General features: G+C 45.6%; 1 protein-coding gene across 1 annotated transcript in view; it reads left to right on the top strand.

The window, feature by feature from the left end:
* Positions 1-3603: 3603 nt before the first annotated feature.
* Positions 3604-27859, top strand: part of Gpb5 (Glycoprotein hormone beta 5) — a 31669-nt gene continuing 7413 nt past the window's right edge. The window contains exons 1-2 of the mRNA XM_037417780.2: positions 3604-4003; positions 18212-18503. Coding sequence (XP_037273677.2) covers positions 18225-18503 — 279 coding nt within the window. The 5' untranslated portion in view covers positions 3604-4003; positions 18212-18224. The remainder of the gene's footprint in view (positions 4004-18211; positions 18504-27859) is intronic.

Genomic DNA, 27859 nt, shown 5'->3' on the forward strand with positions numbered 1-27859 from the left:
ACGCTCCTTTGGGGCGACTCGATAAGGATTTTGCCGGATGGGTCTGGCATCGGAATCCGTGATGATGCGGTGTTTTGTCAATGCCGTTTGACCAACTCTTGATGTGGATGAGAAGCAGCCGTGGAACTTGTTGATCAGCGTGAGAAGGCGGTCTCGCTCAATGGGAGATAACATTGGACCAACGTCTACAGGTGTCGGTGTAGTGATAGTAGACGCTGCTGCTTCCTCCACTAAATGACAATCTTCTGTTTGCGAGAGTTCGTCAAAATAGGCAATAGCCGTGCCTTTAACTATGTGTCGGCGTTCTCTGCTGAAATTCGTCAATAGCAGTTCAGCGCATCCGTCAATAACAGTGATGACAGCCCTGGCAACAGAAATGCCGCTAGTGAATGCGAGCTCCTTGATGTGTTCAGCGACGCCAGTACCATTTCGTAATTTGTCACAGTGCACGGATACGAGAGAACAACTTCGTGGCGGCAGTATGACGTCGTCATCGGCAATACGGAAGTGAGGTGGCTGGCGTTCCTCATCTGTAGCAGTCTCCGAGCTTAGAGTGAATGTTACGCTTCTGTCACGGATGTCAATCACAGCCCCGTATTCGCGCAAGAAATCCATTCCCAATATGAGCTGTTTACAGCACTCGTGGAGAATGACGAGGGTGGCGACAAAGGTGGAACCAGCAATGAAGAGTCGGGCCGTGCACTTTCCAACCAGTGTCATCAACTGACCTCCTGCAGTTCTTATATTGGGTCCCTGCCATGGCATTTTCACCTTCCTTAGCCTTTCGGCTAGCTGTAGGCTTATTATAGAAAAGTGGGAGCCAGTGTCCACAAGTGCCGTCACTTGGTGGCCGTCAATGTGAACGACGAGGTCAGCGCTGATAACGTCGGTTACGTCGGCAGTTGTCTCATTCGTCGAATTAGTCGTTGCTGTCGTCTTCTTCGGTATCGATGGCTTCGAGCTGTCACTTGTCTGCAATGGGGACTGTTCGGAATTTCAAATATTGGCAACCCCACCCCCCGAGGTCGCTGCGTCTAGTTTCCCCGTCGCGGGTTAGGGGACCTGCCCCTGGTGACGTCGGCAAAACTGCGACGATTAGGTGAACTGGGCCGCGCAGGAGATGGAGAACGTGATCTGGGCATTACTGGATTCTGCGGCGGTGTGTTCACATGGGCGTAGTTGTACATGCGTTGATGTCGTACGCAACGTAATCAGGGTAGCGAGGAAATCTCGAGTACTGAGCGTCGCGATAACGGCAAACTCTGTAGACGTGCCCAGCTTCGCCACAATGAAAGCATACCGGTCGACGGTCAGCGGTACGCCACAAATCGGTTTTCCGACGCTGGTAGGTAAGTGGAGACTCACTATTGGGCCACGTTGTGGGGCGACGTTGTGGGGCATGTTGGTTATACAGCATTCGTCTTGTCGGAGGAATCGGTGAGGTTGCGAAAGTGGTCGGTGCTGACAGTGGCTGTGTTTGCAGGGTTGGTGGTGGTCCAGTCATTGGGGTCTGCTGTGCTGAAGGAGCGACGACGGGGCGTCGGACTGCATCAGCATAAGTAAAATGTCGTCGCTCACCATTATAGCCGGATGAAGAGAGAGCATGGCGGACCTCATCCCGGACAACATCAGCGACAAAAGACAATGCCGGCGTCGGTTCAGTCGCTGGAATTAAACCAAGCTGCCGAAGCTCCTCCCTCAAAATCTCCCGGATGACTTCCCGCAGAGGCCTGTCGTTGTCGCAGAGGCTCGCCGCAGTCGTGACAGGGCTACTCGCTCGAACGTTGACCGGGTTCTGCTGGCGGTACCGTTGCTGTAGGGCCCGTTCAATAGCTGTGGCTTCTTTCGTGAACTCAGCTACTGTTGTTGGCGGATTTCTCACAAGTCCAGCAAACAGTTGCTCCTTCACGCCTCGCATTAGATACCGGAGCTTCCTGTCTTCCGGCATCTCGGGATCCGCCCTGCCGAAAAAACGGGTCATGTCCTCGGCGAACATAGCGACGCTCTCGTTTGGTTTTTGAATTCGAGATTCCAAGAGACGTTGCGCATTCTCCTTTCTGTGAAGACTACTGAAGGTGTCAATCAGCTGGTTGCGGAAGTCATCCCACGTAGCCATGCTTCTTTCCCTGTTAATGTACCACGTCTGGGCGTTGTCTTTCAGGTAGAAGTACACATTCGCGAGCTTGTCTTCTGGGGTGGCCCACTGGTTGTACTTCGCGCAGCGTTCGAACTGGTCCAGCCAGTCTTGTGCATCTTCATAGGTCTCACCATGAAAGCAGTCAGGAATCATGGGATTCTGAAGTGTCATATGCGATGTAGCTGCAGTGGCCATGGTGGTTGAAGGAGGCAAGCGATTGCTGGCAGTTTCTGGAAAGGGATTGAGCTCGGGAGCTAGGCCTCGCAGACGGCGGCTGGAACGGTGGACTGGTGTGTCGACGGGTGGTAGTGATTCCGGGCTTGAATGTCGGGTCCGCGAAGGGGTGCCAAGCATGAATATGTACCCAGCACCTCCACCAGTGTGACGACGTGAGATTGACGAGCACACAAAGCGCCTCAAACAAATACGATTTATCGATCGCAGGAAACAGACTGCAACGACTTCTTCGTCTTTTTCCCTCGGCCAAAGACACTCGCGCTCCTTCGTTGTCCTCACCACTGGCACATACGCGCGTCATTATATATATATATATATATATATATATATATATATATATATATATATATATATATATATATATATATATATATATATATATATATATCTTTTTTTAGTATCTCGTGGGCTAGCTCAAACACCGCTTTCCATCAGCTAGGCCACGATCTCGACGTTGCAGAGCCGTTCAGGCTACAGCATTGTCGGTTTTGTGGCGGAAAGATCGCTGACACGCGATCTTTTCGCCGCAAAAAAGAAGAAAGTGTGGCGCAAGTTGACCTCCCGGTTCATAGAAGTGTGGCAGCTTGGGCTAGTTGAACAAAACGACGACACGGAGACAAGAAGGACTTTCATGTCTTTCGCGTCCTTGTCTCTGTGTTGTCGTTTTGTTCTCACGCTATTACTATCGTCTCCCGGTTTAATATCACTGAATAAAGGTGACTACTGATGAATAATTCATATCGTATTCGTGTTCTTTAAACCTCTTTTGTTAATACGATACTGGCGTAATAGGTTTTATTTACCGGTTTCTGTGAAAAGCGTATGAATGAGATTCTACTATAAGTAGTTCCCGCGCAAAGAAATCTAATGAGATCGTCTGCTCGCTCTTTGTGAAGGGGGAATACATCAGTCTTGGCATAACAGACGTAGTTCGGCGACTTGACGACAGATGGCGACATCAGGCAAAGGAACATTCAATATCGTCATAGGAAAGTAGGGAATCGAGGGAGAGAGACTTAGAGGAGCAAAGGAGACGTGATGAAGAAAAAGCGCTTCCCTTGACGAATGACGAGTCTCTGGCGTTCAGCCAATCAGCGCGAGCTTGCCGCGACGCCCTCGCGCGCGCCGGCACTCGCCCCCGCGGCTCCCTCTCTCCATGAACGCGGTAGATCGGCGGAATACTTTCAGCAACAGGCGACTTCAACCCCAAGCTCGGGCTCGTCGGCACTGGGACGTTGCTCTGTCAGTTTCGGTTTTACGTGGTTGCGGTTGCCAGCAATATTAATAATAATAAAAAAAGACACGTTCTATCGAGTGGGGAAAGGAATATTCGTTTATTTTATTTTTTTGCTTTGTCGTTCGAAGGGAAGAGCTAATGTCGTGCACAAGAAGCGTGGGCGTAGTGATTGTGTAAGGAACATCCACGTCGGGCAGGAAAAAAGAAAAAAAAAAAGATCGCTGGCTTTTTCTCACAAAGTGTGGTACCGAATAGCACATCGCTTGGGCCGCAAGCTTGGAAGAGTTCAGTCGGTGACCGTGCCGTTCATCGAACAGTTGCTGCGACCTTCTCTTCCTGCTCGGGCCAGCGTCGCCGGTGCAAGACACCTGCCAACGGCGCCAGCGCTCAACGTAAGTTACCGAGGCAACAGTGGTGCGCTGTAGTCGACAACGTACTGTAAACGCTTTCACAATAAGATAGGTCGTATCTCTCCGTTACCACGCTTGTCGACTGGTCGTGTCGCATTGCCGTGATTCAGAAATGAAGCAGTTAGAAATCAAATAAAAACTTTTGCAAATATAACAGAAACTTGTAGTGAGTTATCTAGTGATTAGTAGCGACCGTTACACGTAATGAACAAGATACACAGATAATATTGTTCACTTCTAAGGTGTCAATATCTCAAGAAACAAACTTCGACATGTCTACTCAATTTGGAAATCACGGTGCCGCAACATTTTGTAAACTCCACTATTTTAATTAGAACTAACGGGCAATGATGCCAAGGAAAGTATAAGGAATGTTATTAGCAGCAATTGTGATGTTGACGTGAAGAAGAAAAAGAGGACGAAAGGATAACTTGCGACCTTCAAACAACGCATCCACCTTTTTTCATATTTGCATTATAATTACTACTAACATCCCCTATACATTTCTTGTCATCATTGTCTATAATTTCTCGTCAATAGTGTGTCTAACAAAGTTAAAACAAGCCCTAACATTCCACTTCTTTTTTTTTTTTAAGCTTCACTATTTGTCAGTTCGAAACTAAGTGAGAGGGCTCGCTTCTCACAGCCTCTTCATTTTTTTAAAAAAATTACTTTATGTTGTTTAACAAGTATTCCAGTTTTACTAGCAACGTTTCTAAAACCTTATAACTAACTACTACATAAAAAGCCTCAACATTCTTTTCAATAATTATAATACAATGATTTCCTTTAGCGCACACTTACCGTGGCAACTTAGAGCACCGGAGTTGTACGTAACGCGTCACAAGTAATCAATCATTTGTAATCAGTGACATTTTCTTGTAATTGTGTGATGCGATCCACCACTTTTTAGAAACTGCTACCTTCCGGATAACTCAATCATAAATTTATTGTAATTTATTACCGGTAATCAAATACTTCTTTTCCCTACATAAGTTTTAACCAGTCTTCTACGGCGTTTTTCGTTCCGAATAGTATGCGACCACTCATTCATAAGAAGTCCTTCGTCCTTTGGCGCGTAAAACTGCAACAATTATTATCAATCGAAATGAAACCTGTTCTGTCATATTCATTTAACTTAGGCTCTTGATTTCTCTAGTTTTTTTTTGTTAATGTTTTTGTGTCTCATTTTATCGTCGACTTTTATTTTTTCATACTTGGATTACTATTACCTCTAATAACACCTGCTATGCTTTCCCTGCAATTATTGTCTGTTAATTCTCATTCATATTGTGTTAAAAAACGACCTTTTAAATTTACATTTGTCTTTTTGCTCCCATCACTGTATCACTTTTCTATGATTTACATAATTCGTTTATTGCATTTTGTTTGTTTGTTTGTGTTACATTATCTTATGTACTGCATTACTGTTTACATTTTTTGTAAAGTGTCCCCCCACCCTAGCCTTCATTCACTCTTTTACTAGGTCACATTGCTTTAATCGTTTAATGCTTTTTGTTAACGCTGTTTTTAGGTTAGTTTCTTGGTTATATCAAACCAGCTTTTGTCGTTATCAAGTCTTCTTGTTGCCATTTTGGCTGTAGTATTCACCATCTAGCAAGGCACAGGAGGTCCCACTGTAACCACGGGACCTACATATGTAAATGCGTTCCCTGGACATTAAAAAAAAATCTAGCGCTATACAAGCTATCTTTACACTGAATTTAATGCTGGGGCATGGCGAAACATGATAAAAACTAAAAAGATATATCGGCAGATTCCACGTACCTGGGAATAGACGTTATGCGAAGCATGCGTAGGGAAGGTGGTCGTGCTGCAATTTTTTTTTTATTGAGCGACACGTCATGAAATGACGCTAAATATATGTACAAATGATGCACGCGCAGACATTTGTAGAAAAGCTGCAAATTTTTCAATAATCACTCGTTTGCAATTGCGCTACTGTGCCAAATGGAACAGCAACACCAGAAGCTGATATGAAGCGCTGATGCTCGCGAGGATACTGGCCCTGGACACTGCTACACAAATAAACTTCAGCGCATGGCACCTAACCACAATTGACGTTAACCCGACGTGACGGCTCTATAAAAGGAGTACATATGGAATGTTAATGAAATTGGGTAGGCAGCACTGACGTTTCACGAAGATTAGCGTCTATTTGAAAAGTAGTTCCGAGACCTGGCGTATATAGCTGTGTGTTAAAATGCTTCATTACCACGCAGAATGCTTGGGTTCGATTCCAGCTGGGTCCCTGATATTTATTCTTTGCATTCGTCGAGTCGACGCTATCGATGTCGGGTATTTCTTACACACCCGCCCGTGGGTATGTGCCACTGTCTGGCGAGAAGTATTTGACGACGTAAGCGATGGGATTGGGACATTATTCATGTCTTGACCAGCGCGTCATATTCGGTTCACGCCAAGTTAAGGGGGTGACCACGAGAGCACCCATAGATAGATAGATAGATAGATAGACAGATAGATAGATAGACTCAAAGTCGCCGAAGTTCACTAAAAAATGCTGCGCATTTAAAATGATTCAGACGCCGGTGAACGGAATTTATATGACCGCACTTATTGTGACGCTCACCGAAAGGGTAATGTCGGTTTTGAATCCACATTAGGCATGTTCGAGTTATTGGCTGTTCTTACGGAGTCAAAATTCGCCTTCCAGTGCCTCAGAAATTTTAATGCCCGAAGAACAAACAGAAAATTTGCTTTTATGCCGGTGAACACGAGATCGAAAAATAACAGTTGACAGTATCGCGACATTTAAAAGGCAATGCGCCGGACGGAGGAAAAAGGAGTCGTTGGACAGCACTGCGCTTTCCAGTGACATTACGCGCGAGCTTATATTGTTGGCTGTATAATGCATACGGACGTGAGTTAACGCTGCAGTTCACACGAAATGGAAGAGCATCGAATCGGTCATTTCGCCAGTGCAATGTTGGCTGGTTTCTTGGCCTGACAGATTTGGAGAGCCGGAAGTAGTAATACGAGTATAATAATATTGGTGGGCTCTGGGAATTTCGACCAGCTGGGTTTAACCCGCACCTAAACGTAAGTACACGGGCCTCGAACATTATCGCCTCCAACGAAAATGTTACGTCATCATCAGTTATGACGTGCGCAGCGTGGTACTCAAGCACGCGTGCCATTGGCTGCGCTGTGAGTGACGTAAGACGCCCGTCGCGCCGAGCCGATGCCACCTATAGAAAAACCTTTTCAGGCCTGCATACTGCCACCGTGACGTCACTCGTTTTGCCCGAGTGAGCGTGTGTACGGGAGAGAGAGAGGAAACCTTATTGAAGTGACCCTGCTGGGGTCAAAGGTGGCGGGGGGGGGGGGGGGGAGTCGCGCCCTTCTGTAACCCCCTTTCTCAGGCTGCGGCCAGGCCTTGAATCCTGGCGGCGTCTTCGGACAGCCGGACAGCCCAGAGCTGGTCCTCCGGACACGTGCTGAGCAGCAAAGCCTCCCACTGCTCGGCCGTGAAGATTGTGGTTGTAGGGTTTGTGCTGTGCTTAATTGAGTGTGTAGCTGAGGGACCAGCTCATATAACATGGTCGAGCTCGGTGTGACGTGGATGTGAATCTATTGCCACCATCGATGTGTGGGATTTAACGTCCCAAAAACCACCATATGAGAGACGCCGTAGTGGAGGGCTCCGGAAACTTTGACCACCTGGGGTTCTTTAACGTGCACCCAAATCTGAGCACACGGGCCTACAGCATTTCCACTTCCATCGGAAATGCAGCCGGAATTCGATCCCGTGACCTGCGGGTCAGCAGCCGAGTACCTTAGCCACTAGACCACCACAGCGGGGCATTGCCACCATCGTCGCCCGTTAAAAGATAAGCGTTCAGAGTGAGTTTTACATGCCTAACAGCTTTCTTTTGCCTTTTGCATAAGAACAGCGCTAATTTGAGTAATGCATTAGGCTTGAAAGCGTTTGGAGATCTATCTGCAAGCCATTTGTTCAACTAAGAAGTAAGAAAAATTGTGCACTATTGAACGTGTAGTTGATCTAAAGGACAAAATTTGATGGCCCAACAAATTGACGAAATAAATAAGGTACAAATATTGTTCATGCCACACACACACACACACACACACACACACACACACACACACACACACACACACACACACACACACACACACACACACACACACACACACACACACACACACACACACACACACACACACACACACACACACACACACACACACACAATGAGAAAGAGAGACTACCCAGAACATGCAGAAAAACTGTTTCTATACTCATTTGCAAAGATTGTGCAGTTTTATTTCGCACTCTTTCGAACATCTGTGGTCATAAATACGTGGTTACTTTGGAGAGTGTGTAGTGCTGCCACACGTATGTTATTCAGCACAATATCAGGGGGATGACGTACCATTGCAACAGAAAAAAAAAATTTGTTTCACAAAAAACTCTTGACGGACACAAGGAGCGGCGTTTGCTCTTTTCTTCTGGCCCCTCTCACACTGGTGCGTAGTCGCCCATATGACTTAATGCCTGGCAAAAATAATGGTGCTGGGCCTAGATTCAACCATCTCGCCCTATGGGCACTTTTACTGCACTGCCGGTACTTCGATTGGCATATTTGGTAGTGGTCTTGAAATATTCTAGCTTGAAATAGAGCTGACACACCTGAAAGCCATTTGAGAAGCGCTTTACCGTATAAGTGTCCACAGGCATCTAAATGTCAAGAAAATATATTAGGCGAAAGTGCTGGCTAGACTGGCTCGAAATCATGAACACTGACAAGAAAATACTATGCGCAAAACCGACGCACTAAGCAGTACATTCCTTCCTTTTTTTCAGCCAAGTAAACAGACACAATGCAAGCAGTCCGTGGTGCTAATCGCCAATGGCAAAACGTTTACTTACGCTGAAAGAAAAGCGCCTGTTCTGAAAATGTATTGCCAAGCGTGTTTGTTATTTTAATGCCAAGGGTTACGCTAGCAACTCACACATGAAGCTTCTTTTCAGAGCGAGAACGGAAGATAGCGTACCATTGGAAGGACTTCGAAATATGTGGTACGTGCACACGTACTTTTGGTTCGCGAAGAAAACAGATGTTGACGTCAGCTCGATGAACGACACGCTCTCATTTTCGTTCTTCGGTTGTTGAAACGGGAGCCCTTGCGACTTTGGTCCATTTGCCGCGACAATTCGCGATACAGCATCACCCATTCGTTCCGATTTGCATCCGTTCCCATTGCGAATGTCCAGTGCCCAAAGCGCATAACATGTCCACGCTGCAGTTCACGGACACATAAAACATGGTCTTTTCGAGTCACCAACAAGCACACCAGCACGCCACGAAAACGTTCGTTAGGCTTGGCAACTCATGTCTGTCGAGCGACGAGAGCTGACGTAGGCACGTCTGTACAGCAAAATACGGCGGTCTACACGAATGGCGTCACAGCCCGCTACAGAAACAGTGAGGAGGCCTGAAACGATCCAGGTTGCATTGGCCGAGCACGCGCCATTTTCTGCCAAAACCTTCCACACGCCACGGACAACTCTAGAAGAGCGCTGACAGTGGAAATGTGAGGGAGCTCGCAGTCGTCGGGCCGATGATGCAGTCCGGGCACCAAAACAGGCCCTGGAGGCTGAGCGACAGCAGCCAACGGAGTACCGATGGTCCGACAGCCTTCCAAGCCGTGCCAAATTGCGAACAGGAATGCAAGCGCCTGTGACGGACGGATCCTGCAAAGTACGCCGCTGAGTTGTGAAATAAACACACCAGGAAACCCAAGCCAAGCTTGTGTCTAACCTTATTAAGAAGTATATGTAACCAATAATTGTGAAAGGCTTCAGTGCCCCGTCGGGTTGAGCCCATGGCTACAGCCGCACGTTTCAGCTTTCTCTAAAGTTAACGATTAGTACGAAGTGCGTGGGCAGTGATTTTTTTTTCCTTTTTCGATGCTTCAGTGGCTTTCTTCGAGCTTGACTATGTGTACCAACCTGTACAACAAGCAACACTATTGTTTTTGTTAAGTGGCTGCATCCCGGAAACTTTTGCTCTTGAGTGCACAATCCGCCAGACGGGTCGCACAAGTCGGCACTACAAATATCAATGTCAATTGCCAAAAAAAAAAAAGGAAATAGTGGGGGGGGGGGGGTTGCATATAGAAAAAAAAACGACATGACGTCGTTTGTGGATCTCCGTAGCGGACTTCCACGAAAAATATTCGGCGCGGACGTGAGAGGCGCTGGGTGCACTTTGGTCGACCCAGTGGTTCCTCGCGGACGATTCTAAGCGAACCAACGTGCAAGACGCGAATGACGCTTATCGATTCGCGGTCGCTCGATGAAAATGCCGCTCAACTTCAGTCTGGCACTGCACAGAGGCGCCACACACAAAAACTGAGCCACCCTTATCAGCTAGGGACAGATTCCGTTCACAGCTGGAATTTTCGTTTCCTCGGCCGACAGTTAGGGTGCTGTCATCGACCTATCCTATCAGAAACGCCCTTCTGTTTGCAGTTGGGTAGATTACTTGGCAATTTTCATTGTTCTTTACAGTGTCCTTCCAAGAGCCCGTCGAACCAGCGGCCTTCCTAAAGATTTCAGTGGCGTAGCCGCAGGATTAGCGATTGCGGTCGGTTGAATTTCCACATGGACGGTTCACTCCAGTTTGAACTCATCGCGTAAAAAGCGTTTATACAAGCAGTTTTACAGAATGAGCTATCGCGGAAGTTAGATCGAAGCCGGTATTCGCGACGGCGATGTTCATCAGATTTTGACGACTTCCTAAAGCGTTCATTAATATTTTTTTTTATTGTAGAGTCACGATTTCAGTTGGAAAATTCGTGTAGCGTTCGAACAAATCCACGTGGCACACGTGTACGCGCAAGATTTATTAGATGCTTTTTTTTTCTCGCTTGATGCTAATATCTCACGTTGTGTATATCACAACGTGAGATGTATTTAATTTTATTTAATTTATATTTATAAACGTTGCAACTTTTCACGTTACTTGCGGCATACACGAGCGAATCACGCAAGAATTCCGAATTCCCATTTCCGAAATGAAGTTGCAATGGGCTTGACTGTCACCTCGTTTTTTTGTTTTTATTTTTACGTGCGGAAGACATAATCATCTTCAAAATGAACATTTGCGCTTGCTTTTGAACCCGAATATCTGGGAGTGCTTTAACAATTGAGACCTATACTGCAACTACACGTTAGCGTTAGTTGTACTACCCATGTCACCGTATCCAAGTTGCACCATCGGCCTTTGCAGCTTTTTGGAAATTTTTCCTGTCAAGTTATTCGAAACCTCAAATACTAGCAAACCGAAAGTCGATTCGTTTTATTCGGTGTTAAGAATTACTCGACTAGAAATATAAGCTCGAACAGTCGGGCATCTCTAATAAATATGCTATAATGCGTTTCGTTTTGTGGTGTTTCATTAATAACTATTATATCCTGTTATTGTTTATGTTGTGTAGTAATTCCTAATTGTGTTCGTTATTGTCATGGGCATGTCACATTATGACTATCTCGTGCTTTCGTTGATTTTTTATTGAGATTTTCCTGCTTATGCGGGTAGTGGAAGGTAATCAAGCTCCTTCAGTGCAGCTCTTCCTCCGTCATTTTATGGTGTTTTTGTGGGCTTTTTACTGTGTCCAATGGCTTATGTGCTGAGCTAATACAACAACGACAACAGCAACAACATAATAATAATAACAACAATATTATTATTATTATTATCATCATTGTTACTATAGCTCAGCACATAAACCATTGGACACAGTAAAAAGCACACAAAAACACCATAAAATGAAGGAAAAAATTAAGGGATCGTTTCCTTTGACAGACAATATATTGATGGAAACCAACGGAAAATAATGCCAAGGAAAGTATAGCATATATTATTGCTCCGCCGCGGTGGTCTAGTGGCTAAGGTACTCGGCTGCTAACTCGCAGGATCGAATCTCGGCTGCGGCGGCTGCATTTCCGATGGAGGCGGGAGTGCTGTAGCCTCGTGTGTTCAGATTATGGTGCACGTTAAAGAACCCCGGGTTGTTGAAATTTCCGGAGCCCTCCACTACGGCGTCTCTCATAATCATATCGTGCTTTTGGGACGTTAAACCCCACAAATCAATCAATATTGGGGTAGTTTTTAGAATTGTAATGTAAATTTGAAGAAATCAAGTCATTGTCTGTCATCTCTCATTAATATTGTGCCTAAAACCATCTTAACGTCAAATAAAATATCCAAAATGCAGTTAACGTACAACAGATTACAAAGATTCAATACCACACAGGCAGGCAGGCGCGCAGGCAGGTAAATAGGTAAGAGTGGCACAACGTTAAGAAAACTTGTTTCTATAAGTTCTATCTAGAAGGTAATTCAACTTGTTCTAGAAACGTTGGGCAATGTTGTGTGCGCGTGTGTGTGAACTAAATAGAACACACAGCCTATATAATTTTAGCTTTTCACATTTGAAACTCATTACATCTTCTATCAGCCATATATTTTTTTTCCAATCGTTCAGTAGTCAACATGTTTTCTATTTCTAAATTAATATGTCCGTATGTATATATGGTAGGATTAAAAAAAATGAATGCTCGAAGATATGAACAATTATTAAACGTGGGGTGTCGCTGTAGCTGAAATTTTGACGAGCGGTGAATCATATAACTACATTGATGAATTTTTTGAAATAGCATTTATTTATGGTAATGGCATATCTACCATTACCATCACTTTACCACTCCTAGTATTTTAAATAAAACAGTGTACTGGTTACTTTAAAACAGTAGTGTTTGTCATGTTTTTGTTTGCCTTTAACATGATTATTTTTATTATGTTACAACGCAAGTTTTCACACAATGTTAACGTGACAATGGTAAAGAGCTCGTTTAGAAAAAATTTTCGCGTCGGCGTCGTTGGTTGTGGGAGAAAAATGACCATCTGGTCTGTGGCCGAGAAACCGAGAAAGATGCAACCAAAATAAAAAAAGTCAAAGTTTTGCCAAAAGGGTGAAACGATGAATGCGATAGCAACATAATCGAATGTTTTACGAAGCAAGGCTAGCATTTTTAGGAGCAATATTAATTGTAGTAAACATGCGCTTGCTAAGTAACCAAGTTTCATGCGGCGTGGCCCCAATATATGACCACAATAAGGCTCGTGCGTAGTGATGGCATTGACGAGAAGCGCCTCCCGCGGGCAGCACATGCTGGTACTAAGGGCTATACCTCGTGTGTCGCCACTGGTGGCAGTTTGTTATGTGTAGAGTGCATCTGTATATGTGGACGGTCGCTCCAGGCAAAGTTTTGGCACCGTTTTTTCGTGTTGAAAGCGTAGCCCGTAGAAGCTCCCGCCTGCTGTGGGGGCAGGAGCTGCACACTGATCCTTGCCGCTCTCCCCCTCCTCCGCTTGTTCGCTTATGAAATCAGCGCGTGTGCAGACTACCCCGGCCGGAAAGGTGATATCGCGCCACAGAAAGAGGAAACTAGCGCATCCCTCCTCGTGTGTGTATATTGTCTCATGTAATGTATGTATGTACATATATATATATATATATATATATATATATATATATATATATATATATATATATATATATATATATATATATATATATATATATATATATATACCCAAGCCAAGCGTGGCAAGCAGGTGTTCTACCACACAGCCACGTGATCGCTTGAGACTGCTTTGAAAAAAAAAAAGAACAGTATTAATGTCATGCAATGCAATGAGTATCCTTAACGCATGCAGTATTGCGTCGCGGAAGTGTAGAATCGCGCCGGGCGTCAAAACAAAATGGTTGACATGACACCCGATTCGCACAAGTGGTGGGTACTTTGCCAATTAGCAAAAGGAAGAATTTCGGCGCGCTAATGCATTCAGTGGACATTCTGGGATGACTTGAAACGGTCAGTATTTCGCGCACAAACGTTACTTTCCTTGCTGCATCGCTGAAGGCGTCGTACACGATTACGCTATCGTGTTCCATTCAAGGCGATCGAAGTTTTTGTTGTTTTTGCCAGAAACCTTACTTCTATTCGGAAGCAAGTCCCTTTACACTTTATTATTATTGTACATCATTCTGTACATTCAATGTGTAGGTATCCTCTACTAAGGTGTGGATAAGCTTGCTGTGAATAGATTAAATTCACACTGTTTATTGGTGACAGTTGCATGACTCCCAACAACGGCTCGTCGCGCGATTTATCTATCGATCGCCTCTGTTATTATTATTATTATTATTATTATTATTATTATTATTATTATTATTATTATTATTATTACATGTGTAGAGGCACGGCCATTTCGAAGCTATAGTGAGACGCCCGTTCTTTCGTGCAGGAGTTGAGAATATGTTTGTGTTGTCTGACGAAAAATGAAAAAGAAGGTATCGTTAAGCAAGCGTTCATACCAATTCAAATGAGTGCGTGGAATACATGAGCACCTGCTGCCGCTGTTTTGGGGTGTGCACGGGGAGGGCGGAGGCGTCATTGGAATTACACGAGAAGCGACGCTTTTTTTTTTTTTTATGTCAGACAGTTTTCCGTGCATTGCAGCGAATTTCTCAATTTGATTGTGGCAGCCGTTTTGCAACGTACATTCATACAGACGATCTAAGAGGAAACTGTTTTTTTTTCTTTGTATTTCCATTATCAATGAAAACGCGTGTGGCAGTATCTGCAAGCATCACGTGTGAACAGCGGTGGGCATTTCGCCCCAGATCTTTTTCAATTATGTGCGATGAATGAGAAGGCATATCTGCAGACGACGAAGTAGGAGTACAAAGGCATTACGGAACGAATCGCGTCTTATCAACGGGCTTTGAATCGAGCGTAGGCAGAAAAGAAGTTTCACATGTACACGATGTCGAGAAAGAGTCGACGTACGTGCACAAACGGAATAAGGGAATATAATATCAGCTTGTTTGGCATGAATTATTGTTGTAACACGAGTGCTTTTCGAAACAATATGATTATTCCCGGAATTTTCTTTTTAGCGATCATTCCGCGCGAAATACGGGTGAAGAGGTCAGACACGTCATTTCACAGCAAAACACAGAATTCTGTTCTCCTTGCGCAACCCTCGGCCATTTGGTATAGGGGCCGGGCCAATCTGTGCGATTATAACAAAAGCCTCCGAGATGAAGGGATGTTCCGAGATATATCTGCAAGGGTAAGGGTGCATTCGCAGTCCAATAGTGAAAGAGGAGGATCGACCTCCGACTTCTTGCATCTAAAAAAAAAAAAAACCAAAAATGAATGCATTAGTAGGCTTGCCTTACCTGTTGACCTGTCTGAAAAGAAAAAAACACATTCTCATTCTCAACAAGGGAGAGGCTTTTTGAATATCGGGCTACGCTTCGATTAAAACTTTAATTGCGATTCGTTCGAGTAAACCACGCGTGCGGCTACTGTCCTGTTTTGTTTTCTTTAAGAATATCCTTCTGGCAAAAGATTACTCTATAGCTGTGATCAATTAGGATCGCTCGTCGAGAACGAGACGTTGTCTGCAATTACATAGGCCTGTGCACCTCCTTCTTTCGTGTTTTTTTTTTTCAGCGCTGCAGTGGGAAAACAAATCGCAATGCTTGTAAGGAGAGCCGGCTTGCATTTGTAGGAGACCCGCTTATTGCTCCGCGTAATGCAATCCGTTGGTGACCCTTCGTGCTTTTACCACGTCGTGGTAGCCGGGAGTCACAATGTAGCACTGCGCCATGCTCTCATCATATTGTTTACGCGGGGTAAACATACGCCAAATTGCAGCACGAATTTTTTCGTCGATATCAGTCTGGATTTTATTTGTGGGTGTGTGCGGCAAAGAACGAGTACATGGGGCCAATTAAGTATTTATTCTTTTTGGGATTTTACAGAGCACATATGCATTGTTACACTACTCCGGAATAAATAAAGAATGAAAAAAAAACTGGGGCGCATGCCGTGCTATGTGAGATTTCTTAGTCGATGCACTAACAGCGCCAAGCCTGAAACAGTACATGTAGGGAATAATGTCATCGCTCCAATAACGTCGTTGGAAAACCGCGTCCGAGCACAGCTTACGCTAATCTTCTTCTTCTTATCATTTTTGTTCTTCGTCTTTTCCTTCTTCTAGGTGCCCGGGTTCTTGTTCTCTACGGCATGTAAGGAAGGCTGTTTCGTCTCCACTAACGTCACTGTTGGGCCAACTGCGGCCTCCTTCAATATTAGTGGAGCAGTGCGATTTACGAAATTGTTGTGCCACATATACCTGTTCTTACGATGGACCGTGACTACACGTGACATTCCGTGACGTCATTAGACGCAGACAACTTGAGACTCTACGATTCTTCGCACCTAAAACGGACGGGTGCGCTTTTGTTCTTTGGAGAAGCACTGTAAGGGGAAAACGATTTTACCCGTTGTAATGCATCACACAGCACTGAGTCACTTGCCCCGAGAGGGTCACGTGGTTTGTAGCGCCATTTTTGAGACCTCCGCGTTTCGACCGAGGTGCAAAAAGCCACTTTCAAGAGTTATTTACTTATTTATTTACAGAGTACATACATCGCCATACAGGCAATGCTTAGAAAGGGGGGTGGACAAAAATCCGTACAAATGAATTTGTAGCAAAATACATAAACGCACATAAAAACACTGTCAAATTTATCAGAACATAACGGATCACGAAAAAAATGGCAGCATATCCACGGAGTGAATGATGGAGAGTGGGGCGAAGCATTCGTCCGTCCATGCGTCCGTCTGTGTGACCGTCCATGCGTCTGTTTGTGCGCCCGTCCCTGCGTTCTTTCATGCATCCGCCCCTGCGTCCGTTCATGCGTCCATCCATGCATCTGTTTGTGTGTCCGTTCGTTCATCTATTCAACACTCCAAGTCCCACCATCTCGCATCTTTTTATCATATATTCCCCATATAGAAGCACCGCCATCCAGCGGACATTCCAAGGACTAAACGAGAGGTGGCACACGCACACTTTCTTACGGCCTGCGCTTTGGGTCCACTTCCCACCTTTAACCACCTCGAGTTCATGGTATATTCTAGTTCACTGTATTCATAGCACTGCGACCAAACGCTCGCTAAACCTTTCGAAAACCAAGGAGGTTACGCCCAGCGAGTATAACGTAGCAACCTTTCCCTGTCAGATAGGGCTCAATTTACATGCCAATGGCTGCTAATGAGAAATGAGAGACAGGAGAATTCGGCTTTTACTTTCTTACGGCTTGCGCTTCGTATCTACTTCTCATTTTTAACCACCTTGAGTTCATTCATGGTATATACAAGTTCATTGTATTCATGGCACTGCGGCTCAACGCTCACTAAACCTTTCTAAAGCTAAAGAGGTTACACCCAGCGAGTATAATGTAGCATCCCTTTCTTGTCCGATAGTGCTCAATGTACATGCCAATGGCTGCTAATGGGGATCGCAGCGTGCGCGTTGACTAAAAGCCGAATGCTCATGTCTCTCATTCCCCATTAGCAGCCATTGGCATGTACATTGAGCACTATTTTTTATTGTTAAACAACGCACAGAAGAAATCTCTCACTGGCACCACCTTGGAGGTCAAGTGTTATACCTATTTCGGGTATGTGCCACTGGTGGTTACGTACGAGGGACGCCCAAGCCACGCCATAAGGAGCTTCGCCCCTAATACATTTTCATACACACAGAACATAGAAACATATATATACATATAAACATTTTTTTCGGCATAGCAAAATGATCGTTTTTCGTTTTTTTTTTGGTATGTAGCGTCCTCAGCACACTGTGTACCCAGGCAGCACATATAACATCTCTTATTTCAATTTTACCGTTTTCGTCGCTGAGCATCTGCGCGCCAGCATCACCACAATCCTGACGAGTCAACCTAGTTGAACCGGAAGTCGGCGTCTTGCGTGCAGCCTTCCCCTCGCTGCGAGGGAGAAGGGTGGTGAGGCCGCGCGAAAATTGGAAACCGGCTGAAATCGATGCTCTGACCCCTGTAACTTCCTTAATATAGCACGTGTTCGCAAAATTCTTGCGGCTGCAGGTGCACATATTTCTCTTTACAGCGATTTTTGGACCTCGTGGTTGTTTACAGGTCCTTTAAGGGTTTCGCCTTAATAATAGAAGTGCTCAGCTTTCCGCGTTCTGCTCTTTCTCTTTTCCCTTACAGCATTCCCGTCGCCATGCGGACAGTCGCGGTTCCCGTCCTGGTCCTGTGCTGGCTCCTGGTGGCGAGCGCCGTCGCGTCGACCCCGCGCCATGACCACGAAAACGAGTTGTCGTCGTCGTTGAAGGGCGGAATATCGGCTGTGCGCGGAGGTGACGCGGTGGACACGCTGACCACCATCGAGTGCCACCGGCGAGAGTACTCGTTCCGAGCCACGCGCACCGACGGAAACGGGAACCGCTGTTGGGACGACGTCACCGCCATGTCCTGCTGGGGACGCTGCGACTCCGGAGAGGTCAGTGCTGCCACGAGACGTCGATGCGCGTTGTTAAAGACAATAGTCTTTCTTGGGGACCTTCGACGCAAAACTTTTGGTCTGTCTGTCTGTATGTATGTATGTCTATATGTCTGTCTGTATGTACATTTGTCTGTTTGTTCGCCCTTAATGCTACCCTTAATGGTACCAGACGATACCCCAAACGGCTGACCCCATCCGCAGCGCCCACCAATATTGCTCAAGATTCAGCGTTCATACTTGTGCGATTGTCAATTACAAAGCAATTATTGTGCATATCTGAGGCACCATAACACGTCAACATTCTCGATGTGTCGTTTACTAAAAAAGGCATGCAAATATGTAATTCTAAGGACCGTAGCGTTTATCACGCTGCGCTGACCATGCAACGCTTGCACGAAAAGGCAAGTGTTTCCAACGCTTTGCAAAGACGAAAGGGTGATGGCACCTACCCATTGCCTTGCGTTCTACACCTTATTACCTCCGAGACGGGGGCGCACGCCACCCGCTTAGATTGCGCTTATGTCTCACGTGTGATGTGACTTGATGCGCTCGTTCGCCTCCGCTGCACGCTCGAGGCACTCTATCGCAGTGCCTCCAGAATACCATTGACTGATTTTCTTGCGCAGAACATCAAATAAACGTTTCGTTCACTCTCTCCAGACGCAAGACTATCGTCTTTTGACGACATTTGCAGTGTAACATGCAGATACGAGGCCAATTTTTTTTTATTAAAGGATCTTTCAATGTGGTTGCGGTGTTGCAGATTTGCCTAGCAGGGTTACCCGCGTTTATCAATAAAAAATGAAGTAGTGGGAGAGAAGTACACACTTGCCGTGTGAAGCTTGATGAGCAGCGAAGCTGGTTGGTCTTAGGGTATAACGTGGCCTTCCTGGCCGACGACAAACTTTAAAGTGCAAAAGTATGGCATTCACAACAACATGATAGACAGGACGAGTGGTACTCTGCTCAACTCTACTTTGTCTACGCCATGTTGGAGACGTAGAGTCGAGCCAGAGCGTGTCACGGACCATGCGATAATGGGTGGACTCCAGAGCCAGAACTAGCGTGCAAAGGTGGCTGTGGCACCCCCAGAAGAAGCGCGCTCCTTTCGTCGTCGTACTCGGCTAGCGCCACGCCGAGAAGCTTGGTGTGCGGACTGTCTACGTTGGTGAGCAACGGCGCGGAGGTATTTTTGAACGTTTAACCTCGAGCTGTAGGAGTTTTGCTTTCCAAAAAAAAAAAGAACAAATAGTATTAATTTGGTATCCAAATTTCGCGCGATGGAGCTGCTGTAGTACCACGGAAGTTCAGCATGATCTGAAAGTCACGGGATGCAAGTGGAATGTGTCGTCGAGAGCGGAAGGAAAGGTGGAAGTGACACGGTGGAAATGAGCTGCGGAGCAATACCTATATCCGGGGTTTTGCGTCCCAAAATCACGATACGATTACGAGACGAGGCTCCGGAAATTTCGACCATATTGTGTTTTTTTTTTCACTCGGACAGTACACGGGCCTCTACCATTTCGCCTTCCTCCGTGGGAATGCTGCCGCCGGGATCGAACCCTCAACCTTTGGGTGAGCAGCCGAGTACCGTTAGCGTGGCGGACAGCGGGGAAACTACAAAGGCCGGTGGTGTAGTGCTCATAGGCGTGCGCACTGCAGGGAGGGGTGGGGGCGCACGCCTATGAGCGTCATCACATTGGGTTATAGGGTGGGGGCACGCAACTCGAGTGCAGGGGGCGCAAAACCAACCGCATATATTGACTTCGCCCCCCCTTCAATAAAGGGGAGCCCTGTGCACACCATGGTTGTTGTGCTAATACGTATTGCCCGCATTCACCGCTGAATCACTTTTACGTGTTTTGTTAGAGCTAATGAAGACTGCAGTGAAAATCTCATCTTAAAGCGGCAATCGTCAAATAGCGAGAGTCCCGCAGATGGCAGTGACGTCTCAAACTTTCGGTTTCTCGGTTAGTTATAGTCCATACACCCACTGCATCCGTTCCTTCTTGATTCGTGTTACAGGCGCCATCAGTAAGAGCAGTCAACATGGGAGGCTCGCGCTGATGTGGTGGATAAGAGCTCCCGTGTTCCGGAGAAGACAACATGAGCGAGGAATATCGTGACTGGCTCGTCCCCAGCTTTCCTCTCTCACACCTGATTTGCTTTGCTCGCACCGTTATACACGGAATGACTTCGCACGTTCGCAGAGTTGCATGTAAAGAAACCCGTCGTGATGCATAGTTCTTTTATATGATAATGATATCATTCCTAACTTACCTTCACAGCCACGTGGCTCGCTTATAGCTAATTCTGCTTGCATTCTCTTGAAAATGTGCATGTAAGATTACATCTGTGTGTTCCTGTTGTGCACGGGCACATGAACTGTTTTATTGTAGCTACGCATCAAGAGGCTGGAAGAGAGAGTACCGTTTACCAAAACCCAATTTTAAAGAAATTTCCTTTATCCACAAGGAAACATGTCTATAGCGTTTTTTTGTCAGCCTGGTGTTTCGGTATCGCAAAGGCGTAATGTATACCGAATAGCATGAGGAATAGCTGCTGCCACGTGAAGTAATGCCAGCTATGGAGGATAAAAAATAACTACTAAACATGTAATATATATAATACGAGCAGAGCATGATTCATATAAAAAACAATGGAATGAAGACTACGATAAGCTACGAGATATTAAACAACGTATTCACAGCCGTAAAACAAACTTGTTTATCTGCAAGCCGCAAAAATTTCTACACCAGCCATGGTGGTATTGTGTTTAAAGAGCACTAAACTCAACAATTTATGTCAGAGTGAAAGCTCAATGTATAACAACGTCTAAAATGACAATACTTTATACATCAGTGCCCTAATTACCGAGAAATTAATGTAATGCATGAGAACACATGGGCCACGAATATTACATTCGCAAAACGATCCCGATGACGTCAGAGTTATCGCCTACAATTAATAACAAGTAATCGAGCTAGCTGCTTCTAATAAAGAACCTTCTGTGCATAAAAAAACATAATAGGACGTAATAATTCTGTGCATAAAAACACCTAATAAAGAGACACTAAAGGCAAATATTAAGGCGATGTTGATTGCTGAAATAGCGGTTTAGAAACCTCGTAGTGCTACTTTCGTGCCAATGCAGTGCTTATATTCAAATAATCACGTTTTAGTGGTCTACATCGCGTTAGCACACTTCAAATTACCCGCCGCAAATACAAACACTCACGTCACTGTTGCCGTGCACAACTTTGCCCGGCTTTATTGCGCGGCCGCCGACACTAGTAGGAACAGAGCGAAAGTAGCGAAAGCCACAGCAGCATCAACGGCCATTGAACAATTACCTGACATGGCCTCCGTGATAGCAGTCATGTTTGGTTCACTTAGGCCCCGCTAGATGACACGTTCATCCAGTTTAACCTAGAGTTACTGTATATGCCACCTTAAGTAGGTAGCGTTTACAGTTAACCAGGAAAAAATTTAAATTTTGAATCACTAGGGTCCTTCCCCATAGTAAAGTCCGGTGGTTCTTTTTTTAGAACCACCACCGGAAGGAAGAGAGCACAGACAGGCGCAGGTCTGTGCTCTCTTCCTCCTTTTCAGTTTTTTTTTTGCACAAAATGCCATCCACAATGGTTCGTTTTTCCATGATTCAAACAGAAACGAACAAGCACAACTCTATAACGTCTCTTTATGCACGGAAGGTGCTTTATGTAGTGTAGCTAGTTAAATTACTAGCGACTAATTGTAGGTGGTAACTCTGACGTTAACGGGATCATTTTGCGAATGTCCTACTTGTAGCGCATGTGTTCTCGTGCATTTACCTTAATTTATTAGTAGGTAGGGCACTGATGTTTATAATATTGTCGTTTTAGACGTTTATGAAATTGAGCTCTCACTCAAGTAACACAAATTGTTACTTGACTTTAGTGTCTCTTTAAGTGTCATCAAAAATTATTGCAAAAATGTCTGCTTTATTAAACAATTATATTGCTAAAGTTGGTAGGAATCTATCTTGGTAGTTATAATCACTTGTGTCTCGTGTCCACGTGTAAAAGCTCTGCGCTTCCTACCAAGATGGATTCTACTTTATTACTGCGCATAAAACTGAAGGAAATGGCATTGTGGGCGTGAAGCAAGACTGAAAGTTCACCGGGGAAGTGCTGGGGAAGGGGGAAGCATGTAGAGTTTTGAGAAAGATTTCTTTGATGAGGAAGGTGCCAAGCCTGGAACCGGGAGCATGTAGGGAAAGCTGTTCCCGCCCCGCTAACGTCGTCGTAAAACTGCATAGGAATGCAGCTTATCGTAAGTTGGTTTTTCTCCTCCTCCTTCACAAGCCCGGCTTCAGTGTAACTACGGCATTTAAGGAACGGTGCTTCAGCTGCACTGACGTCGTCAACTAGATGATGGGCTAACCATTGCTTTCTTTGTTTTTGTAGAACTGCCGACGAGCAGTGCGACTTACGCAATTTTCGTGGCGTGTACTCGTTCGTGATTTTTATTTATTTATTTATTTATTTCTTACTGCCAATTTTGCAAGCATAAGCAGGAGTGGGTTGTACAAAAGGTAGATGTTGCACAAAAAAGACAAAAGTAACGAACTGTGAATACACCTTGAGAAAAAAAATTATGAGATATGTCTTGAACAGTATTCACAGTATGTAAAGCATCATGAATAATATATTATATAAAAGCACACAAAATATTGCAGGTGAAAATGCCGGAAAACAAATACATGAATAAAAAAACGTCGCTTTAGAACAAGTAGTAGTAACGACAGAGGAATGACGATAATGAAAAGCGTGACAAGAATGCGCAAAAGAGCACTTGCTAAAATAGCGGTCAGCAACGCAAAGAATACGTTTATTATTGCTTTTTTATTGTATCGTACGCTGTCTGAAATGGTTAGATAGTTAGGGAGACACCTTAAGTCATATGATGAGGTGTGACTACACGGGACACTGTGACGACATTGGGCACTGACAAGCCGATGTCCTTAATACCCGATAGTTCCATTTCCTAGTACGATCACACTTAGTGCAAGAAATCTCACTAGCCATCACACCATAAACTATACTACCTATGGAACGGAGTGTAGGCATTGCGCGCGCCTGTGTACCTCCGTGACTCACCAATATCCATTAGTCAGCGTAATATTACGATCAGTTTTTCCTATATCCATGCCATGTATCCTCTGCTGCACCAACACCTATCATCGTGTATGTATCCTTATACAAGGCACCAGATAGTCCCTCGTTCTTCGCGAAAGCCGCTCGTGTACACTTCGCTGTCCTTTCCGCGGTGGCGTGTAGCCGTGCCGGTGTGACAGTGGGGCTCAGCGCCTGCTTCGTTTGCCGTACACTTCACCGATGTGTACGCGTCGGCGGCACACCCGCGTACCATTTCAACGGAATCGTTAAGACGTATACCAAACGTGTCAAGGAGGTAGAAAATGCTGCAGTCACTACATTTTTTATTACCCTTTCTTCAAGTGTATGACATGTAGAGGGCATGTACAAAGAGCGTGGAAGCCAATACACACTCTTCACCTATAGGTGGGTCTTGGCTGTTCTACATTCAAACGAAATTGGTGTCAAACGAAGTTTAAGGGTACTCCGCGCTAAGCTGTGGGGCGTACATTTCAAAATTGTTCCGCGATATACATACTGCCGATATTTCGCAGATAAAGCGCAGCATATCAACGCCTCGCCTTCGATATTCGAGTCCTTTAAGCAATCTACTCACAGCAGTCGCAGCGCTTTTTATTCATCCAGAAATTTCGTGGAGCTATACTGCAACGATTCCGTGAATGTTTCCCTGCAATGACGTCACGCCTCCACACAGACCGATTTAACGAGCATTTCATCAGCAAAGGAAGCTTTGATCTTGCCGCCTGATGTTTACGCTCGTCGCCTCGGACGAATTCGTCGCGCTAGTTCCCCGTGGTTCCTTTCCTTTGTAGTTCAGTAAGACAGCTCACGGCAAGGAAACGACCGTACTCAAAAGGCGGAGAGGCACGCGCACAACGAGCTCTGAAATATGAACTGAGCAATGACGTGGGTAAATGTCTCTGAAAGTGGTTCCTACGCAAATTTTTTTCGGGGGTGACTTTACGCTGCCACACAGATCTCATGTATATACAGAGACGGCTCGCGCGAAGCTGAGCAAATGCTGACAATGTAGTTTATATCGACATTAAAGCACATTTCTTTCTCATGGCGCACCCACCAACATCGACACTAGCTTGACGTCAGGCATGGAGGAAATAAATAAAACAGGGGAGGGGGGTGCATGCAGGGAAGCGTGTTTAAGAACGTAAAACCTGGCAAACATTTCTTTGATGGTGAGCAGCGTTGCCGTGTGGTAGATTCCAAAACGAGGCATAATCAAGCTAAAAGTAGCCGGGCCATTTATTCATGGTGTCATACTTGTAACCAAATGGTAGAGCAGCGGTATAATTTGAGTTTTATTAAAGAACAATGTGTAATATTATATTGAATCCACAATGAAGTAGGAATAAGAATACATTTTTCCCTCATGATTACTCTTCAAGTCAAATAAGTAAGTTCCATATCAATGTGCAAGTACCATGCGCCTGCATGTGGTCTATAATGGATAGAGTAACTGCCAAAGACAAAGTGAAATCGAGACAAGCCGCTCGGAGAACAAGAGATAGGAGACTTCTTTTTGGCACGAAATATACCACACATGGAGCATTACGACAAGCGACGACGACAGCATCCTACAACAGGCATCCTACAGCATCACGTGCCGCCGATTGGCAGAAAAAACAGTGTTCCGCACTTAATGGCTGCTGCGGCGCTGACTGGCACTGCCACATTGCAATGAACATGATATGCCACATAAAGTGGGCGGGGCGAAAGCCGCCGCGGTATAGCTCAGTTGGGCTAGGGCATCCGACACATTATTCGAAGGTCGCAGACTCGATCCCTGCCCGGGGCAAGTAATCTTTTCATCCACTTTTTCCCCTTCACATTTACATTACATTTACTGCAAATAACTTCGCATATACTTTTCTTGGTATCACTGCTAGTTCCCATTAATACAGCACACGACAGTCCGCACACCCAAAGAGCTCCGCACTTGAAAGCGCAACGTAATCCGCTCTGTACTCATTGCTGTCCACTCAAAAGCTATATACGAACCGTGATTACGGGAACCTCGCACGATGTTTATTCGCAGCCCGTGTTTCCAGTACTGTACACATCAAGCCGGTGCCATCATGCACGTATAGTGTTTACCGGAATCGACAGTGTGACGTTAAAACAGCGGGAGAGCTCTGCTATGCATGACCCGTTACGCAAAAAGCCCAGAAAGTGCGGCGGGTCTCGAGTAGCGTTACGTAAGCGTGACTTAACGGGCGCTCACAATAAGAGCACCACGGGTCCGCTGTCGCTTGGAGAGCACTCCATCTGAGCGCTCTCAGTACACGGGATATTGAGGGTTCGCGCTTTCGCTGCAGACGAATTCAGATTGAGCAAGCGTGATTGTAGGGCGTGTAAACCAGCGAACGAAATTTTGACCGCTCCCAGCTTGGGCATGTGGCCGAAATTTTTGTTTGCGAGTTGGTGGTGTGGGGGGGAGAGGGTTACAACAACACTTTATGAACAGCCGACCTCAAAAGTTCGTGGATCACCACGCGAGTGCGTGCCAAACTGCCTGTCCGTGCCACCTAGCGGTGCATCTACCATCGACCGCAGTTGTGGGCCGGAAACGCCTCTCCTTGTCATTCACTGGCCTTTCAATTTTCTGTACTTCCACGTAGTGCATCGATAGTTCGCACTTTTCACTCGAAGCGCTTATCTGCAGTATGACCATCACATTGCTGTTTTCATAGCAAGATCAAAGTTATCACGGAGTGCCTCAAACGGCGTTACGTTGGCTAGGTGTCACTTTGTGATAAATATTGCAACTGGTAACAGATACGCTCATAGTCTGTTCTCGAGACAGAAGCACGTAGACGCAGATGCCGAAAAGAGCGTCGCGTTGAATAGTGAAAATTATTTTGTACCCGGTCAGAAAAGAGACAGGCCATCGATTAAGAGAGGGATGCTTCTCGGGCGCTGTCGACCGCCGCTGAGGAAGTGTCACGAAGAGGCTCTTGGCCATGCGCTCGCATAGTCTGTTCGTGGTAGACTGTACGTTCGTGAATTTGCATGTGCGTGTATACACGCGCAGAAGTAATAATCTGGCGGGAAATTCCTTTGCGCCGTTTAAGCCAGTGACAAAGCATAACGAGAGTTATGCAACAATTTCGAATCGCAGACGGCTCCTAGCGACCCAATTAAGATTGAACATTCGCGCGATGTTTTTCGGCTTCACTTCACTCCGGCTGCTCTCGCCAGCTATTCGTTAAAGGTCTCATCAGCGTAAGACGTATACGGTTCTCGCTTTAGTAAGTATGGCGTATAGTGCAGGGTCCATCACAAAAGTAATGTGCATTTTCTGGGAATAATAAATGTGTTCGTGGCATCTGTACAAATGATTAAGGTTCTTCACATGATAAATGATTAAGGCATCAATATGCCTGCCGAGACGTGACTGTCACGCCTGGAAGGCACCACGAAACTCCTCAATGGGAATATCTCGAGGGGACGTTGTAACACGCTTTTCTGATGTATCCACACTGGTTTACTTTCATATCTCTCTTCACTCGAGGAAATAAGAAAACGAGCATACAAACAAAAGTCACGTGGAGTCAAGTCAGAATTGTAAGGGGAATTGCGGACCACCGGAGTGTTGCACCGGGCCAGGAAGTTTGTAGCGATGACGGAAGCGTGGCTGGGGGCATTGTTATTGTGGAGCTTGACCATGTCTTTAAAGACAGCCCTCACGTGCGGTGTTTCAATTTCTTGAGCGCTTCCAGCAGCGTTGAAAGTTTTTCCCTGCGGTACAAACTCAATTTCCTGGATGCTCAATCGGCAGTAGGAACGCTGACGTTCGGGTGCACGATCCACTTTTTCGTTTTTTTCTGGTCATCACTGAGCCCCCAGAACGGCGTTAGTCGGCGACCTCCCCAGGCCCTGCTTGAACGCATTTGCTACCTCTCTGATTCTGCCCTTAACATACAGTAATTCTTGAAGGCCTCTTGAAACATCTAAATTTTTTTTGGAGGCATTCTTTTGAAGTTTTGAGCAAAATTCGATAGACGGTATAGGCGTTGACGCAAACGCGTCATCGTGCCGTGCTGCGAAGTTGCAACGATGTTACACGTGGAAACACGTCTTTCTACTCACACAGCTCGTAGTTATCTGGGGACTGGTTGCGTTAAGAGAGCATACACCCATTCCTCCACCACCCTCCATTGTACGACCAAGCTGTTT

Source organism: Rhipicephalus microplus, chromosome 8, assembly GCF_043290135.1.
Source record: "Rhipicephalus microplus isolate Deutch F79 chromosome 8, USDA_Rmic, whole genome shotgun sequence".
NCBI lineage: Eukaryota > Metazoa > Arthropoda > Arachnida > Ixodida > Ixodidae > Rhipicephalus > Rhipicephalus microplus.